General features: G+C 41.7%; 1 protein-coding gene across 2 annotated transcripts; it reads left to right on the top strand.

Annotated features, from left to right (window-relative positions):
* Positions 1-741: 741 nt before the first annotated feature.
* ZC4H2 (zinc finger C4H2-type containing) lies at positions 742-15,595 on the top strand. Of its 2 annotated transcripts, none has more exons than XM_075762941.1 (5): positions 742-1,034; positions 7,136-7,307; positions 8,573-8,745; positions 9,893-10,055; positions 11,231-15,595. In XM_075762941.1, exons 1-5 carry the CDS (start codon positions 982-984, stop codon positions 11,342-11,344), a joined length of 675 nt encoding a protein of 224 aa, XP_075619056.1. In that variant the 5' UTR covers positions 742-981; the 3' UTR covers positions 11,345-15,595. The 2 variants fall into 2 exon arrangements, with proteins under 2 accessions (XP_075619056.1, XP_075619057.1); XM_075762942.1 differs by lacking the exon at positions 742-1,034 and adding an exon at positions 4,552-4,817.
* The last annotated feature ends 3,011 nt before the right edge of the window (positions 15,596-18,606 follow it).

Genomic DNA, 18,606 nt, shown 5'->3' with positions numbered 1-18,606 from the left:
TTCAGTTCTTTGTCCAAGTCCTAACTCAAGCAGGTCTACCTCGTGCCACGTAAATAATGGGCACAGTGTCTTGCATTCAGCCATCTTTCGTGTTCCCCAAAACTCTTAACATTTTCATTGCTTTCCTCTGCATTCTGTCTCTTTTTATTTTTCACCTCCTTTTCAGAGCCTCAGACCAGACACCAGCAAGTTTGATCAGTGCCGAGCAGAGGTTAAGTACTTCCAGTGCCTTCAGTTGAAGGAAAATAATTACCTGGCTGAGGAAAGACTGAGAGTCTGTTCACCAGTCTCTGTAAAAAGTGCCCCGATATTCTTGGCCACGATGTCCATAGAAAGACAAATGGTCACTTTACTCAATCTAACAGTTCTATTTGCATTGTTTTTCTTTTCCATAGTTACAAGTGCTATATGCACAGTGGCAGAAATAAAAAAAAAAAGGAAAACCTAAAGAACAAAATATATCTTTTCTGAACTCCAGACACAGTCACATCACTCAGAACATCTAGCAGGAAACAGTGTGGTAGTACTTAATGGCTACTGGATGTCTTTGTGTCAAAAAAGTTTTTAATCAAAATCGTGAACTCATTCAACAGTCTCTTAGTGCCTATTCCGTAATTTTAATGAAACGCTAAACATTGCACAGATCTCAGGAGGAAGCCGCCTGCTCTTTTTGCGCTCCTAACAACCTTTGACATAATGAGGTGTGACAAATTGATTTAAAATGTAGTTGCAGGAAGAAGGACAGGCAAACTCTGCTCTGCCTTGTGGGCGTTGTAGTCTTTCTGCTATCTAGCTGCCTAGGCAGCAGTAGGAAGCTGGACTCTAAGTCCCATAGCTCCCACTAGAGCCTACCGCACAGGCTCAGAGACCATATGCTAGGAGGGGGTGACTACATTGTGTCTATTGTATGTTTTTTTCTTTTTTTTTTTCCCCCTGGCATTTTGTACATTTCACGGGAGGTTTAAATCGGGAGTGAAAAGCATGGCAGATGAGCAAGAAATTATGTGCAAACTCGAGAGCATCAAGGAGATCAGGTACGTTTGCTTTGTGCCGCATCAGTTACATGAAGCAGCCTTTTCCTCGGGGGAGCGGAGGAGTTGCATCGATCTGAAAGTAGCTATTGTGCTACTAAGGGAGAGGAAGCCACGGCTGGGCTTTATGATAAGAGCTGAAAATACGTTTTTCTAAGTAGGGAAGGAGCATCTGCCGCCGGGAATCGCCGCGGGAGTGCGCAGCGAAGGGCGGCAATGGTCGTGCGTTTCCCGAGAATTCGCCCCGAGCGGTAACGCGGGCAGGACGAGTGCGCGGGTGGGCAGGAGGCAGCAGCCCCGCCAGCTGGCGGAGCGATGGCGGGCTGCGGGTGCTGGGGGCTTTTAAGCCCTTTGAATTATTATTTCTTATTCCTGAAGCTCTGTGACATAAATCTGTTATCTTGCCCCACTCACTCCCCGGCAGGAGCCTTGACGGGCTGGGAAGGGAAGGGGATGGCACGAAACGCGGCGTGTGACACCGACAGCCGAGGACGGACGTGCCCCCGAGAACGGCACGGATAAGCGGCCGGGCAGGGCGCGGATGCCCGAGCACGGCCGGGCAGGGCAGCGCGGCGGGCACCAGGCGGAGAGCAGCGGGAGGGCAGAGAGCTGCCCCGCTGCCAGGGCGGCCGGCCCCCTCGGGCGGTCAGTGTCGGGGCGGGTGGCCTGCGGGGGAGCGTGGAATTTGTGCGTGAGTTACGAGAGGCGAGCCGGCTGAGCCTGTGCAGCGGCCGGCGCTCGGCCGGCTTCTTTCCGCCCTGCCTTCCCGCTCACCCGAAGGCAGAGGGGAGGCTAAGGCGGGCGAGGAAACGCCGCGGAGGTCTCCCTGCCCGCAGGTGCTTCTGGCCACCGTCCCGGGGCGGCGAGTGGCGGGGCGTTACGGGGAGCGAGGGATGGGGACACACCGGCCCGGGGCTTGGACCTGCCGCAAGGCAAGCAGCTGGCTCTGCTGTTCCGTGCAGCACCATCCCGCAAGAATTTGTATATAGCGTCCTTTGAATTGCAGGATGCGTTGAAAGAGGGGGCTCATAAACAACAAGGCGCGACACTGTGCGCGCCCACATCGGGGGCATGCCTTTTCCGTAGCTTCATGTGGGGCATCTTCACCCTTTGCCTGAGGGCACTGATCTCCAGAATAAGGCCCGAGCTGTTTATATTTAGTAAGAATTCATGCATCCAAAAGCCAAAACGGGTTACAAAGAAAGCGAAGGCAGTGATTTTGGATGTAGCTGGGAAGTGGCAGTGGCTAATCCCAGAGTGATGAGGGGTGTTTTGGAACACAACAGCTGGAGACGGGATATCGGGGAGAGAGGACAGAGGGCAGGGGACAAAGGCGCTGCCAGCGGCAGTGCGTGCAGGTGGTCACAGAGACTTCTGGCTCGTAACGGCACCTCTAAGAAGCGCATTTTACCCATGGAAGAGGTGAATTAGGCAGCAGTGTATGGGCCTCGGCCTTCTTCACACAGTACCACAAAGGTGAAAAAAGATCAAGCAAAAATATTTGTGCGTCTAGCATCCCAAAACTATTTGTAGAAAGAGATGGGACAACACACGCTTCACAGAGAAAGAACAATGCTTTTCTATTCAACTGGCTCTGTTTTAAAATGCAGATCTAAATATGGCCTACTACAGTTTGTGGTCCAATTATTATAAAATTAATTTAAATATCTCATTAAATTATCTTTTCAGAGAGAATAGTAGCCTGTATTTGGGAATTTGTGGTGCGTTCAGTTTTCTGATAATATATTCAAAGGTAACATATAAACTGTTATGAAGACATTTTTGCTATTAGTTTGTGGCATAAGGTACTGACTGTAAAGGTGACATTACTCACTTTAGTGTACAATGAAGTATCTAGAAAGTTCCTTGGATGTATTTTAAATTAAAAATAAATCAAAAAGTCAATACTACTTGCAACATTGATGTCAATTTTGATTCGCCTTTAACAAAATCTGATCAAATAAACCTATTCATCATCCCCAAATCTTTTAATAGGAGCTTGCATTCTATGAAGAATTTCCTTCAAAACAAACATGAGAATTTCTTATGTTTACAGACACACCTTTGATGGATTTGGCAGGCTTTATTTTAATCTGCGTTCCATGTATTATTCTACAGGCAGAAGGGAAGAAAGCCCTCACAATCAAAACCAAAGAACATTCCTGTAGTTGATCTCTATCACTTATTAAAGGCAGTTCAGCTGGGTTTTTGAAGGGATTCTGGAATCTCATTTTGAAGACCTGTATCTATATCCATATATATATATAGATATATATAATTTGTAGTCAATGGAGTACTGCTGTCAGTAAACATATGTATGTGCCCACAATCCAAACATACCTGCAGATGCTTATTTATACACATTAAGAAATAACCCCAGCCACAAAATTAAGCAAATACCTTAAGACTGCACCTCAGTGTTCTCACTGGGAGGAGATAAAAGAGAATAAGAGTGAACTTACTGATGACAGATGCTACTTTCACTGCTTAATGCCCTGTAGGGATGCACTTAGTACTACTGTCATCAATGCAGTGTAAGAACTTAAATAGAAGGGAAAAGAATATGAGGGCAGAATTCATTAGGCAGTCTGGAAATCATACTTATGGTTTGTGTTTTAAAACATTACTGCATGATGCCTGATGCTAACAGTAAGAGTTCTAATTTGTGTGCACTTTTTTTTCCCCTAATATCAAAAGCTGATCATTTGGACTGAAGCAATCCCCTGTAACTCATTTGGCATAGCAATTTGGCAGAGCATGGCAGCCAGTGACTAGTAACAGTGAGGAAACTGATCTGTTTCCATTGTCCGAGGTGAACGCAAGCCGTAAATACAACAGAGGAAACAGGGAGGAAATTGGGGACAAATACTCCCAGTTTCAGTTATCAAAGCCACCATTACTAAATAAATGTTTTAAGTAAATGGGCACAATGAGACTTGATGAAAACAGGGATCGATGGTTGGATGGTACTTTTTAGTGGGACATTGCCACATTTAAAATGGGAGGCGGAGAGGACCTCTTTAACTGGTTTAAATCCAATATTTACATTCAGACTAGTATATGTCATTGTTTAGTAAGTGACAGAACACCTCAAATGACATTAAATATTACAATGTTGTAGCTACATACTTGAATTCTATCTACATCCAGGCTTCTTCTGCACTTCATTCATAAAACTTTTACTAATTGACTTATTAGTCCATCAGCTATTTTTTACTCTAGTGGTGAGATACAGACTTTTCGGAACTGGAATGACTGCATAACTTTTAAAGTAAATGTATGCTCACGGGTATACAATTTGTGTTTCCTATAATAAACATACTACATGAAACAAGGTGAACTCTATGGGGAGCTACAGTATAGACATAATAATCATACTTACCAAGTATAGACATAATAATCATACTTACCAAGTGAATTTTATCAAATTTGGTTTTAAATATGCAGAAGTTATTTATGATACCATTTTTATCTCTTGCGGCTTTACAAACTCCTGAAGTGAGAGAGGGAGGAACCCTGGTCACGTTACTAGCTATAATACTTGGAATAGATAGCCATAATTAGTTGTCTGAAGGACTGACTCTGCTTTCTGCCACACTCTTCAGCAAATGCTGGAAGCCTCTTGTGCCAGTGATGTCTCAAACAGTCAGGAAAAGGTTACCAAAACTAGCTGCATGAGCAGATACTGAACTCACAAAGACCGATTTGGAAAGAGAAACAAGGGGACTAAGAGGAGGATTCACAAGCACAACGTGAGAGCCTCCCCAAGAGGGATGGTGACAGAGGGTGAGCTTTGGTCAAATGAAAGCAAGAATAAAATGTATACAGACACCTGCCATATACTTTGAAGAAGAGTCCTTGGGTAGCTTTAAAATTTCTTCGGGAATTTTGGTTGGAATGAATGAAAACAGTAACTCTGTTCAAGCCCAGGATGTATTCTTCTCCTAGTCTTACAAGTTTGATACAGAATAACACCGAGATAAACCATCCATTCCTCGGTGCTGTGGGAGCAATTTCAGAAAGAGCCCTCGGGGACTGGGTATGGAAACAGTTCGTAAGGGGAACAAATGCCCCACAGAGGTCTAGGAATCCCCTTTCCTAGAAAGAGGTGATAGACCAGCTCCCTCCAGGGGCTCAGAGTCTTCTGCTTCCATGAAAAACATCAGAGCTGGCCCTAGTGGGAAGGGAAGTCACGCACCCTGCTCTAAGATCGGGGTGAAAGCCCTGTTCTGGGATTTCATTGCTAATCTAATAGGCAGCTTCCTGTAATCCACAGACTGCATTCTATTGTCAGCTTTGCTGCTTACAGTGAATTTGCATCAAACTTAGCCCACTTTGCATTGGGACAGGAATAGGATATTTAAATATGAATGTAAACCCCTTCCTCCTCAGCCCCCTCTTACATCGTGCCTGTAGGAAGTCCACTGTGTTATTCAGGAGCGCACTTGGAAACCAGTATGGATCTATTTGCACTAGGTGTTAGGTGACTGAAAAGGAATGCTACGTTCTTTGTTTCACACAAGCTAAAGCAAGGAGTCCTGGAACTCTTGATTACATGCCTGAAATGTGACATTGCAGCGTCTTGTTAGAAACATTAAAGTGTTGTTGACACATTGGTTACCCAGTATCCTATTCTAACTTCCAGTACAGGAAAAATAACTAAGGCCTCCTTATTGACTAAACTACAGGATCAAGAACAGTTTGTTTGCTCTGTCCAAGAGCTTGGACAAGTGTTGAATCGTAACAGCAGTAGGCCGTTCTGCCACTTAAAACTGTCTGACGACTGAAACTCACACACTTTGGTTATTAGCTTTGAAGAGAGAGATAAGGACTGAGTAGCTGGACATTTTTGCTATGGAATTACGGGTTGGCACAAATGAAAAAAAAATCAGAATGCAGGATATGGGCAGAAACATTTACAAATATGTAACTGACCTGGTTTCAGCTGAGATAGAGTTAATTTTCTGTCTAGTAGCTGGTATAGTGCTGTGTTTTGGATTTAGTATGAAAATAACGTTGATAACACACTGATGTTTTGAGCTGTTGCTAGGCTTGCAGTGTCTACGCTGAGTTAAGAACTTTTCAGCTTCTCGCGCCCTGCCAAGTGCACAAGAAACTGGGAGAGCACAGCCAGGACGGCTGACCCAGACTGGCCAAAGGGATATTGCCTGCCATAGAACATCATGCTCCATATATGAATAGGGAATCTAGCCAGGAGGTGGGATCGCTGCGCGGAAACAAACTAGGCATCAGGGTTGGGTTTTTTTTTTAATTTTTCACACATATGTGGTGAGCAATTGTATTTGTGCACCACTTGTTTTTTTATATATATATATATAAAATATATATATAAAATATATATTATAATGCTCTTCCTTTGGTATTCTATTAAACTGTCTACATCTCAACCCACGAGTTTTTTTTTTCCATTCTCCTCCCCATTCCACAGCAGGGGAGAAGGGGTGAGTGAGCGGCTGTGTGGTGCTTCGTTACTGACTGGGGTTAAACCACAACTAATTCTTAGCAAAGAACCAAGAGAATGCAGAGTTACTTGCAAGTGGGGTGTTGATGGCCAGTGTCATTTGAGTTTTTACTATTCTTATACGCCATTGCTCTGGAATTTTCCTTAAGTTAGTATTTTAGCAGTTCAAATTACTGTCCAAATAGTTTTAGTCAGTGTATATGACACTATGATCACCTCCAAATCATATTACATTTCTCAGAATCCTGTGCTAAACTTCCCAGATTTTCTGGATTTCTCTCTTTTGGAACTATGGTTTAATCTGAGTTAACCGATGCAGTAGAACTCTATTGGTACAAACTCGCTGAATCTACAGTAACTGTTAAAGTCTGACAATGTTCTGTTAATTTCATAATTCAGTATAGGAATTCTCATAGCACTGAAAAGCTCAGCAAAAGAGCTGGGATTAAAATTCAGTTCTCTCATTGCACCTCATCCTTTCTCAGACACGTTTAGACTCACCCTTGTCTATTACTGCTATTATCTTCTTCCATCTATTAATATATAAAGTGACATCTTGCAAAAATATGTTGCAGTGACTTATTGCTGTCTCTCTATATTTTTGATTATCACTGGGATCCAGGAATAAGACTTTGCAGATGGAAAAAATAAAGGCACGACTGAAAGCAGAATTTGAAGCTCTGGAGTCTGAGGAGAGGCACCTGAAAGAATACAAACAGGAAATGGACCTGCTGCTGCAAGAGAAGATGGCCCATGTGGAGGAGCTGCGACTGATCCATGCTGATATTAATGTGGTATGCAACAGTCTGGCTGTGCACAGCCTGACTAAGACACAATTGTACATGAATCATTCCCCAAGTTGCAGAATTGTGCACATTGTGCACAAGTCCAGATTATTGAACTATCACTGGTTCAATAATCTGGACTTTACAACACCATCCTAGGATCCTATAAAGAGTGCAAAGTAAATTTACCTCAGGATAATTGGGTTTTTTCCTGTCTGGGTTGGGCAGGACATTTCGTAATGTTGGCATAGTAAGCATTCGGACGATTGCAGCTCATTGTGGCTACAACTGTACCAGTAGCCACAGTAACATCACGCTGGCAGTCCCACAGAAAACTGCTCTGCCCCTTACTCTTTTCTCATTTACCACCTGGAAACAGAGAAACTTTGGCAGCTAGGTGGGACTTTTGATTGGAGGTTTTTGGAAGAAAGAAATTTTGGGAAAATACATTATATTTGTTAAGTTCATGGTAAAAGCTGACCTTCAGCACTGAGTGGAACCATCAAACATTAAGAAGGACCAGCCTGAAGGGAATGAATACAAATAAGAGAAAAACAGTTTATAAATGAGGAAGATTAGCCAATTAGAGGGGCTAAATGGGGAATATATTTTTAAACCTGCAGGTTTTATGACATGTTAGGGCACTTACACAGTAAGAAAGAAGCTCCTACATTGTAAGCAAGCACAAGCTACGTATTGATGTGCAGACCGCATTTATTTATTACTGGAAATGTCTGTTCTCCTACCCAGCTGCATAACCTCAGTCTCTGTTTTATCCTCCCCTCTTTTTCCTGTCAGATTGTCTTTTTCTCTGTTGCTTTTCCCATTTACTGCCGTGGGAGAAGCAGGAGCCTTTCCTTAGCTTGTTTGTTAACTTCTAATCATCAGGGTTTAGGTATCTTAGAAGCACAGAAAATGAGCTGATTCGACTTTAATTTCTTTTTTAACATCCCTTGAGAGTCTTCCATAGCTCCTCACTTGCTGACTTATCTGTTGCCCATCCACCTGCTTTTTCTGTTGTTCAGAAGGTCACGCAGGTTGGGTGTACCTTTTCTAAACGAAAATGCATCTCGTATGTCACTTTCAGTTGCTTCTTCCTTGCCCAGCTTTCATCCTTCCAGTATCTTAACTTGTCGTTTCACTATTGCACTGTCTCTGATCTCTTCCAACCTGAGTGAGAAAAATCTCTTCTTTCTGATACTACAGTCTCTTGCTCAATCAGAGAGCTATTCAAGGAACAGTTCTTTAAAAGCATGCTCATCCTCCTGTTTCAGATGGAGAATACTATCAAGCAGTCTGAGAATGATCTCAACAAGCTCCTGGAATCTACTCGTCGCCTGCATGAGGAGTACAAACCCCTGAAGGAGCACGTAGATGCTTTGCGGATGACCCTGGGATTGCAGAGGCTACCAGATCTATGTGAGGAGGAAGAGAAACTGTCCCTCGAGTAAGTCTCCAAAGCAGACACTATCTGGCTTTGTACCGTCTCTCGATTCTACTGGTTATTTTGTCATTTGACTTTTGTCGGTAGGTGGAAAAAAGAACTTGAGAGGTAAGCATGAAAAACAAAAGTTACCAAAAAAAGGGATGTGGAAGCACATGCATTTTATAACATTCAGCCTGAATTTGTTGGAAGTTAAATTTAGCGTATTCAAAGCTGCAAACCCTACATATGAGATGCAAAAATTCAAGGGTGGTTGGTTCTCTAGATTTTTATACCGTATGCTGCTTTTTCTAGCAAGACTTTTTTTTTTCCTGAAAATAATTTTTTTCTGCTTGTTTAGCAAGCGGAGGTAGGAGGCAATACAAGAAAGGGATACAAAAGAAGTGTTCTTCAATTGGTTGGTGCTACTGCTAGTCAGAATTTTACTTGTTGCTGCATGCACATGGCCGTGGCATTTAGCCATATGCCTATGACTGTCAACAAGTAAGTTTACCCTACATGTGGAATAGATTTGGATACTAAATTACAGCTTCATTTTTAGGTATAACCTAGGTGGAGGAAAGTGACAGAATTAGCTACTGTTCAAAGAACCTTTGTTTGACAGATCAGTTTTAAATGCAAGTGATGTTTTAAGAAACTTACATTTCTCTTAACACCCAGCACATTTGGCATAATTTTCAGAGATGCACAGTTTTCAAGATTTCTTTTGTATTTCTTCAGAAATGCTGTTTTCCATTCCAAGCACCTTGACGCTACAAAGAATGTATTAATCTATTGCATACAAAAATTATTCATTTTAACAGAATAAAATATAAAAACTAAGTTTGACAGAGGTGCATCTAAAGCTGTTAAAGATTAAATATCTATGTTGTCAATTTCCATCCCATTAGATTTATTTCCGGTTGTACATCCAGATACCTTAGAAGCTGGCAATCTGGAATCTGGCTGAAGTATACAAATGCAGAGGAAAATACCACCAATTCTATTTATGAACTATTCAGTGGTGTCTAAGTGTAGGCAGTTTGACTGCAGTGGAGGACCACAACAGGGAAATGCAATCCATTATATTTTAACACAAAATATCCTTTGCAAACTAATGGAATACTTCAAAAAGACGGTTATATTTTTTATTTGTTTCTGTTTTGTCTAGCTACTTTGAAAAGCAGAAAGCGGAATGGCAGACAGAACCACAGGAGCCTCCCATCCCGGAGTCTCTGGCCGCAGCTGCAGCAGCTGCCCAACAGCTGCAAGTGGCTAGGAAACAAGATACCAGACAGACAGCAACTTTCAGACAACAGCCACCTCCAATGAAGGTCAGGAGATGGAATGCGCTGGGTTTTCTCTTTTGTCTTTGGAATGTGTTATGTTTATAACGTTGATCAATATTTAGGAAAAGGAAAAATGATGTGTCCTGATTCTGATTTTTCCTGCAGTGGTTCAAATCAAGAGCAACTCCAGTAGGCCTGTAGTAGTAGCACCAGTCGTCAAGGGTTGAGGACAAGGCTCTGCATTATTTGAGTCTTTTATGACTTAAGAGTCTCTGTCAGCAGAGATGTAAGCAATTCCCACTCCTCTTGTGTTTCATGTGGGAGAAAGGCAAAAGGAAAGGAAAAAAAAAAAAAAACCACGCTTGGGCAAAAGAAAAACTTATAGCTGGGAGTTAATCCCAAACGGATTCATATTAGAAGCAATGCACGTATTTTATGAGGGAGAGTAGTTGTTGATGGTACAAATTACCAGGAAAGGCGATTGTTTCTGCACTTCTTGGGATCTTCAAGACTAACGTATGGATTAATTTAACCTAGCCACAGGCACTTAAGTGGCAGTTTTACTCGGCTCCTTCTGCAGTCAGTAAAAAGAGCTAAGTAATCCCATAGGGGTATCCATCCCACCCCAGTTCCAAAGATTCACTGACTAAGGAGGCAAACTGACATAGGTACGCTCCATAGTTACATACTTACTATCTGCACTTAGGCCATCAAAAAGTCTTTCTGAAAGTAATACGCTTCAGTCAAATGGAAGTTAAAAGGCATAGTATGGAGCGAAAGGGCGGAGTTATGTGTCCTGTGTTAAATGTGTGGAATTCATCTAATCACCTGCTCCTGTCTTGAATTCTGTGATAGCACAGTTGGCCTTCACTGTAACTTCTCTGATTCAATGAGCTATTACGCACGTAAATATCTTTAAAACATGTGGGAAATTTAACACAAAATAGAATTTAATGTTAAAGTTATTGATGCATGCCAGATACCTGTGTCTGCTGAACCGTAGTTTCAATTCAATGAGATACTCCAGTTTTTCAGTTGGCCTGAAGTTACTGTACAATCCAGAGACCCGGATTGTATAGAATGTAGCATTGGTTTGCCTCTAGAGACAAGAAGTCTTAGTTATTTTTTTCTCTACTGCAGCTTAGAATATGCTACTCAAGAACCCATGTAACAATGCCACTTAAATGTTTGTAACAAGACACTGTAATGTCGTATTTCAGGCATGTTTATCATGTCACCAACAAATTCATCGGAATGCGCCCATATGTCCGCTCTGCAAAGCAAAGAGCCGATCTCGGAATCCCAAAAAGCCCAAGAGGAAACAGGACGAATGAAACCCAGGAGATTGGCAAGCAAACACATGACCTGTTCCAGTACTCTTCCAGCAGAACGGCAAATGTGGCCAGACTTTACTGAAGTGCAGACTCGAGTATGACCGACCCATTGTTTTCTATTTAATGCAATGTAAGCACAACGTTCCTGTTTTGTCTTAATTTTCTTCCAGTCCTTAGGATTTGGTTTTAGGAAAGTAAGTATTACTGGTGCTACAGTTTAACGTTTCAATCATTCCATCTTTTGGACTCCTACACAAAGCAGAATTCTTACGCAAGTATCCTAAATGCCAGGCTATTCCTATCGGCCAAGTGTGATTACCACAAATGCTTTTACATTCTCTTTTTAAAAACAGATGTTACTAAAAGATTATTATGTTTTCTCCTGATAACAGGAGACTATTTGAAGTGCTGAAATAGCAGACTGTCTGCCTGTTTCACTAAAGAACAATTTGTTTTCCAAGCCAGTAAGACTGCATAGGTTTTGGTATCCAGTAGAGCTCTTTTTATACGGGAAATGTTCAGGAAAAAAGAGAAATTGGTTATACAGGAAATCAGTGCATTAAGGACACACACGAGTTTTGATTTACTGGAGTTTGATTGTAGCATTCCCTCAAACTTGACTTAAAATTTGGAAGGGGGATCAAGTTGCTGGCTGTCTATGAATTTCTAAAAATGATGTAATTTGTCATGCTTTAACATGCTAATATGGTAGTATTTTCAGCAGTCAGAAGACTGATTAAGTACAAGGCTCAAATGAACTGTATTAGCGGCCCTCCTAGGCTCTATGGCCAACCAGCTCACTGTGGTTCTCTAGGGAACAGGCACAAAATATCCCAGATCTCTACGCGCACAGACTGCAGCATCAGCCATTCTGCATGTCTTCTATTCCTGGTTTCTACAGCCAAAATCTCACTTGACACGCATATCCTCCACTGGAGCACAGGGAAGTTCAGTAGCATGTGCCAGGAAAAGCGTCAACTAAAAATGACGTATCTCACCAGAACTGCCTGGCTTTGGTCTCATCGTACTCCCTCAACCAAAACTTCCTATTTTTGTATCTTTTAATAGGTCATTTTCAAGTAAGCTTTATTTCAGCCCAGGTTTCCTTCTTGCGCTATATGTGTGCCAAAAGAACCCTGACTAAAAGATCCTTTAGACCACTCCTTGTATCCCTGTCTTCCCTTTGTTTCACCTCATGTAACAACACAGTTCCTCCAATGGGGAGGATGGCAGTGACCCAACTACAGAATCGGGGCTTAAAACCGACTCCTTTCTAATCCCAGTTTTGTTACCACCTTTGTTGTCTAAACTGATCTCAAGTATTAAATATTCTTTTCACTGACTTCAGGAGGCAGGGCCTGCCTGTTTATATTCTTCTCTCTTTAGCTCAGGTTTTCCTCTACTATTGTGCTAGAGTGGTTATATTGAGAACTTTGCTTGTTCAATAGGAAGAACAGGGAAGCCCCAAATCTCTGGTCAGAACTTTGCCAAATGCCGGGGACTGTATAAATCCACATAAACCAATTTTGCTGGCCAAATCGCATACGCTGCCATTAATTTCCCAACTCTGCCATAAAGTACATGAGTATTTTATTGAATATAGTCCTATAATTTACGCCATGGTAAGTTGGTATTCTCCCATTTTAATGTTTCACGGCCAAATAAGTATCTGCTAACAGCAGAGACAGAATATGGGCCATGTGCCCCTGAAAATATGTGAAGAGCAGATTCTGCTAGCTGAATTACTGGAATTCAGTCTCTGTGAGATAGCAATAATGGAGGATAGTCTGACCCCACACTCGGAATGGCAGTAGCGCGCTAACTCTATCCTTACGCATGTTTCCTAACACAGATACTGGATTCTAATTTTAAATGCCAGAGCGGCCACGTGCTGCGTGCCCTGTTCAGAGCAATTCCTATTGAGTTTAAGGGAAGATGCACACAGAGTTAAAGGACAGTATATTGACACCCCCAAAGTACATGCATGACAGCAGCTTGCTTTGATGACCGTTGGACATAAATTTAAGTAGTGACAATGGAGAATGGGCAAATAGTCTGCAATGAAGTAGTGCAAATAGAAGGATAGATTTGTAGAAACTTTGACTTACAGTTCTGAAATAGGTAAGGTTAGTCGTAGCTGTTCTCACTTCATTGTTACTTTGCCAGGTTCTTTCTTTCTTGGGAGATCTCTAGGGCTCTAGACTGAAGTATGCTTAAGGATGCACCGTTTACTAATTTAGTATGGCAGTTTTGTATTTTTACTTTTTTAAACTAGTGTCTTGTGCCCTCGTGTTTAACAAGGTTTGGGGTTTTTTTTAAAAAAAAAAAAAAAGAAAAAATGTGAGTATGACATACTGTGTTTGTATCAATCATGTACTAGTGTTTACAAATCTGTTTTCATATCCTTTATGAAGTTCTGCCATATGAATAGCATGCATTGCTGGGAATGAGTCTAACTGAATATGAGTCAAAAGTGTGCCCTGGCAGCCAAAAGGACCAACCGTGTCTTGGGGTGCATCGAAACCAGCACAGCTAGCCGGTCAATGGAGGTGACTGTCCCACTCTACACTGCACTGTCTCGAGTACCGTGTGCAGTTTTGGACACCTCAGTACAAGAAGGACATCAAACTATTAGAGTGTGTGCAGAGGAGGGCAACCAAGATGGTGAAAGGTCTCAAGGGCAAGACTTAGGAGGAAGTCACTTGGTTTGTTCAGCTTGGAGAAGAGAAGGCTGAGGGGTGACCTCAACACAGGCTACAACTTCCTCAAGGAGGGCAGCGGAGGGGGAGGTGCTGATCCCCTCTCTCTGGTGACCAGCGACAGGACACGAGGGAACGGAATGAAGCTGCATCAGGGGAAGTTCAGATTGGACATCAGGAAAAGGTCCTTCACTGAGAGGGTGGTCAATCACTGGAATAGGCTCCTCAGAGAAGCGGTCACGGCACCAAGCCTACCAGACTTCAATGAGCACCTGGATGATATTCTTAGTCATATGGTTTAGTGTTAGGTAGTCCTGTGAGGAGCAGGGAGTTGGACTCAACGATTCTTATGGGTCCCTTCCAACTCGAGATATTCTATGATTCTAACTATTTCAAGGAGACAAAATCTGTATTCTGTATTAAGGGATCCTGGGGGTGGAGGGATGGAAGCAGTATCTTTTACAGGGCACCAGTATTCTCCTCTTCTCTTACAGATTAATTAAGGAAGTTTAAATGAAGAGCTCTTTCTGTGACAGCCCCAGACCCTTTTCTCCCAGGCACCTTTCTCAAGGGACCAGAGGGATAATGATGAAATATTGATTTCGTGTTTTTTAGTCAGAGCAGGAAGCTGTCTAAAGTACAGTTCTTACCAAAAGTCTACTGCATTTTTGCACCATGGAGCAACAATGGCCTCTTCCTTTGTACCTCATGTTCTTTGCGGATACTTCTTCACTTGGCTTCAGTTCATTCTTACTTGGGTTAAATTCTCTTAATAGCCACAAAGAGACCCTTCTCAAAGCTTACAAGACTTTTATATTACTAAAGTCTGGTTTAACCCTGGCTTTGTCATTCCCTTTTCAATGGGTATTCAAGCGACAACAAAATCACTGGATTCTTTTGTTCTAGATGGTTTCCAGGGTCTTCTCCTGGTTCCTCACTTGCCTCAAAGAATAGTCCTGTTGTTCTGCAACCAAGTGGCAAGAAAAAACCCCCCAAAACCCACAAGCCTCTCCCCTTGCGTCCCACCTTAAGCTCACACTAAAAGGATGCAGACACTCTACTGTGTCTAAAGGCTTTGCTACAGAAATTTTCACACCCAAGCTGGGGTAGATAAGTTGTTCAAACTTTAATGCCAAGGACCCCATTAACTATAGAGAAAGTGTAAGCCAAATTTTAATACTTGCACTTCCTAAATTCAACTTTAGCTTTCTAAACAGGGCACTGACTGACTGAACCTGCCAGTGGCTTCAAGTTACAGAATCTAATTTTGAAAGAATAGCCATTCGTGTGTTACTCTAAATAGCAGACTATTCAAGAAACTAAGATTTTACTAGCACTTTAAATAAATAGAAGTGCTTTCCTTTATTTTACAGTTTTCTAATTCCTCCAACATAGGTTTTCATTTTAGCATTTAGGTATTTTAACAATATCTGGTGTTTTCACTGGCTTCTGTGTTTTAAATATTTTACTCCTTTGCCCAGTAGGAGTAACAGTGTGCTACCTGTTTAATTTGTTTGTACAGTCCTTTTTAATAAATGTTTGTTTCATGTCATGCTTTCTTCCTGCAGAGTATTTTCACATCTGTTATTTGCTTATGCTACTGAGAAGCGGCCATATCCCAAAAGGTAAAAATCCCGTGCTCTAATTTAACAGGATGCAATTAACCGCAATTATGTTATACCTTTATAGAGACTTTGTGAAGACAAATACGGGGAAAGAAATATCCGCTCTAATGAGCTTCAGAAAATAGAAAGGAAAAGGAGATAGCAAGACAGGTTTTAAACTAGCCAAATTTCTCAGTCACATTTCTGGCATACAAATCACTGTGCGCTTAAGCTCCAAGATTTCTGCATCTGCGTAAGAGTCACAGAAACAGTGTCTAATTCCCCAAACAAGGTACTTCGGAAACAAACTTATCCTCTGCTACCACTGGCTACTAACACTGGAACTGGATAGTTTGCATGCATGAAAATGCCTAATTTGCCCTTGCAGGTGTCCAGTTATGAAACTCAAAAGATAGATACAGAAAAATAACAAGAAAATCGAGTCCCTCTGTTGCAGTTCAATGACCGAAAGCTCCGACCGGGGCGTTTATTTCAGTTTGTGACCGATTCACAGAGCTTCAGCTTGAACTAGTTCCCAGCCAATTTAAACTAATTCAAAACAAACCACTCTTAGGTGGGAACAAGTCTTGATCAGACAGGTTTCAGTTTAAAGGAAAGAGTCACATCCAACACCTTCTGTCAGGTGCTAGATTGCCAAGAGGCCAAAAGCCAGATGTATTCTTCACAGTTCTTTACTTCTGAGGAACTTCCTGCTTTGTCTTGCTTTCTAAAGTTAAACTGAAAGCAGCAAGAGACATGATTCCTTCTCTGATTCAAGGCAGGGGATGGATAGCTGTCTTCCAAAGAGTCCTGCTTTGCCATTAGGAGATTATATCTTCTGCTAGTGCCTGCTCAAAGTTACTTGTCTCAACAAACTGGTGACTGAGGAGCTAATGGGAGCAATCCCTAACCCAGCTCTGTCAGGAGAGCCCACATACGATGAGCACTGCCAGCAAAGGCGGTAACCTACTGAATGGTAATGAAAACAATTCTGGGAAATAACCTACTTCATTGGCGTACCCGGATTCAGAGAAGAATGTCTGTCCCAGACCTCACAGAGCTCAGAGCCTGAACTTGGTTAAATATAAGCAGCATGATTTTTTTTCCATGGGTACTGTCACATAAACCACAAAACCTAACGACTGCCCTAATCTTCCTTTGTACCATGACAGCCATTCCAAGATAAAAAAAGAAATTATTTTTACTTCCGTTCGTTTTGCTTACTGCCATCTGAATTGTTCAAACTTTGAAACATCCTGCACTAATCTCTGTTCATCTAGCTGCTCTTTCCAGTTCCTTAATCCTAACCCCAGTTGTAACATTACTTACAATATTAGTCACAAATCTAAGGCACTGACTCATACCTTCCTAAGAACTAACCCTGAAATATTCCCTATAACTGACATCAGCTTCCATCATATTTTCACGAGCTTAGCTTTCCTGCAACAAAATGAGCTCCCAAATCCCTGATCTTCCTAACTCTAATATTTAAGTGTAGCATTAAAAATCACCTAATATGTTCTAGGGGCGGGGCAGGGGGAGGGGGAGCAGGGAAGCACCGAAGCTTGTGCCAGCCTTAAATCCACTCCTTACAAATTTCTACTATTGTGGTCTTCAGTCTTTATTCTCGCTAACCTTACTCTAACTTCCCTCTCTTCCCAGAAACCAGTAAAAGACCAAAAGATCAGTGATATCTACTTACTTGTATCCCACTAAAGATCCTCAGTGTCTTGCAGTACTTGAGTTTTTCTATTTATTTTGTGCCACTAATTCTTTGTTCTTTGCCATCCTTTAATTGGCACCATTTTATATGTTTGTCACCAAGACAAAATTGTCCCGACTGCGTAACAGTAACTGAATCCAGTAGACTGCAGTAGCTGTCACGAAGAGGAGGGAAGGAGAATATTGGAAATACAGCCGGTTTTTAGCTACGGTCAAAACGGTAATTTGTACAGACAGCTATTTTAAAGACTCATTTTCTGAATGGAAACAGAGCTTTAGTAGGGCTTTTTTTCTGTCTCCGATCCATACAAACTTCTATCACAGTATAGACATTACATGCATGTAGTTAGAAGAGATGGTTTCTTACATAGGTTTTCTCTAAGAGGTTTGCAGCATCTCAGTTCTGTTAGTTTGCTATTCTGATCACGCAAACAGACTGAAGGTGCATTTCCAATGGTTTAAGCTTCACAATTCCACTTAACATAAACATCAAATATGTAGGCTCATGGGTGATATAAACCTCCTTTAATTCAGCCAAACGCAAGTACAGTCATCTGTGTTGAAGCTCTGAGTAATGGATGAAAATTGCACATTTCTGTGTCCACTTTCCTGGAAAACTACTGCCCTCTGCATCCTTATTTCCATCTTTTTCCCCCTAGTTTATCCAAAGGGATCCCAAAATAGTCTCTGATTTTCAGACAAATGTCATCATTCTTTGGTTTGTTTTCATCCATATTTGTAAGAGAATAATAAAAACTAAGAAGGTTGAATCAGTGAGCAATCTTGGTTCAGCTACAGCTCCAAGTAGCTTCTCGTGTTCTTTTGCTAAGTACTCCCTCTCAAACTTTCATATAGAAACACTTAACCCACATTTCTTTCAACACTTAACTGCCTAGAAGAGTGACAGCACTTAACTGATTTCCTGCTGTTTTAAACCTATTACCTGTTTGATGTGTCTCGTATACTTGGATGCTTGCCTCAAAGAAAATGAGTGAAATGAACTACTGTATTACTGTCCAGCTGCTTCTCATCAAGTGTTCTCCTTTGGAAGACTACCCTTCCAAAAAAAACCCAAAAAGAATGTTGAGACCCATTAGGCTATCACACTTCAGAGCACTTTTCCAAAGTTTTAACTGTGACTGATGCAGTAACCGCTCATTACACAAAGGTACACGATTCCATTACTGAAGCCTAAATAGTTTGCTTTATAAATAACTGCTTGGTGGGTTCTGTTGTT

This window comes from Balearica regulorum, chromosome 11 (genome assembly GCF_011004875.1).
Source record: "Balearica regulorum gibbericeps isolate bBalReg1 chromosome 11, bBalReg1.pri, whole genome shotgun sequence".
In the NCBI taxonomy this organism is placed as follows: domain Eukaryota; kingdom Metazoa; phylum Chordata; class Aves; order Gruiformes; family Gruidae; genus Balearica; species Balearica regulorum.
The sequence above is the reverse complement of the archived record's forward strand: the minus strand, read 5'-3'. Positions and strand labels throughout refer to the sequence as shown.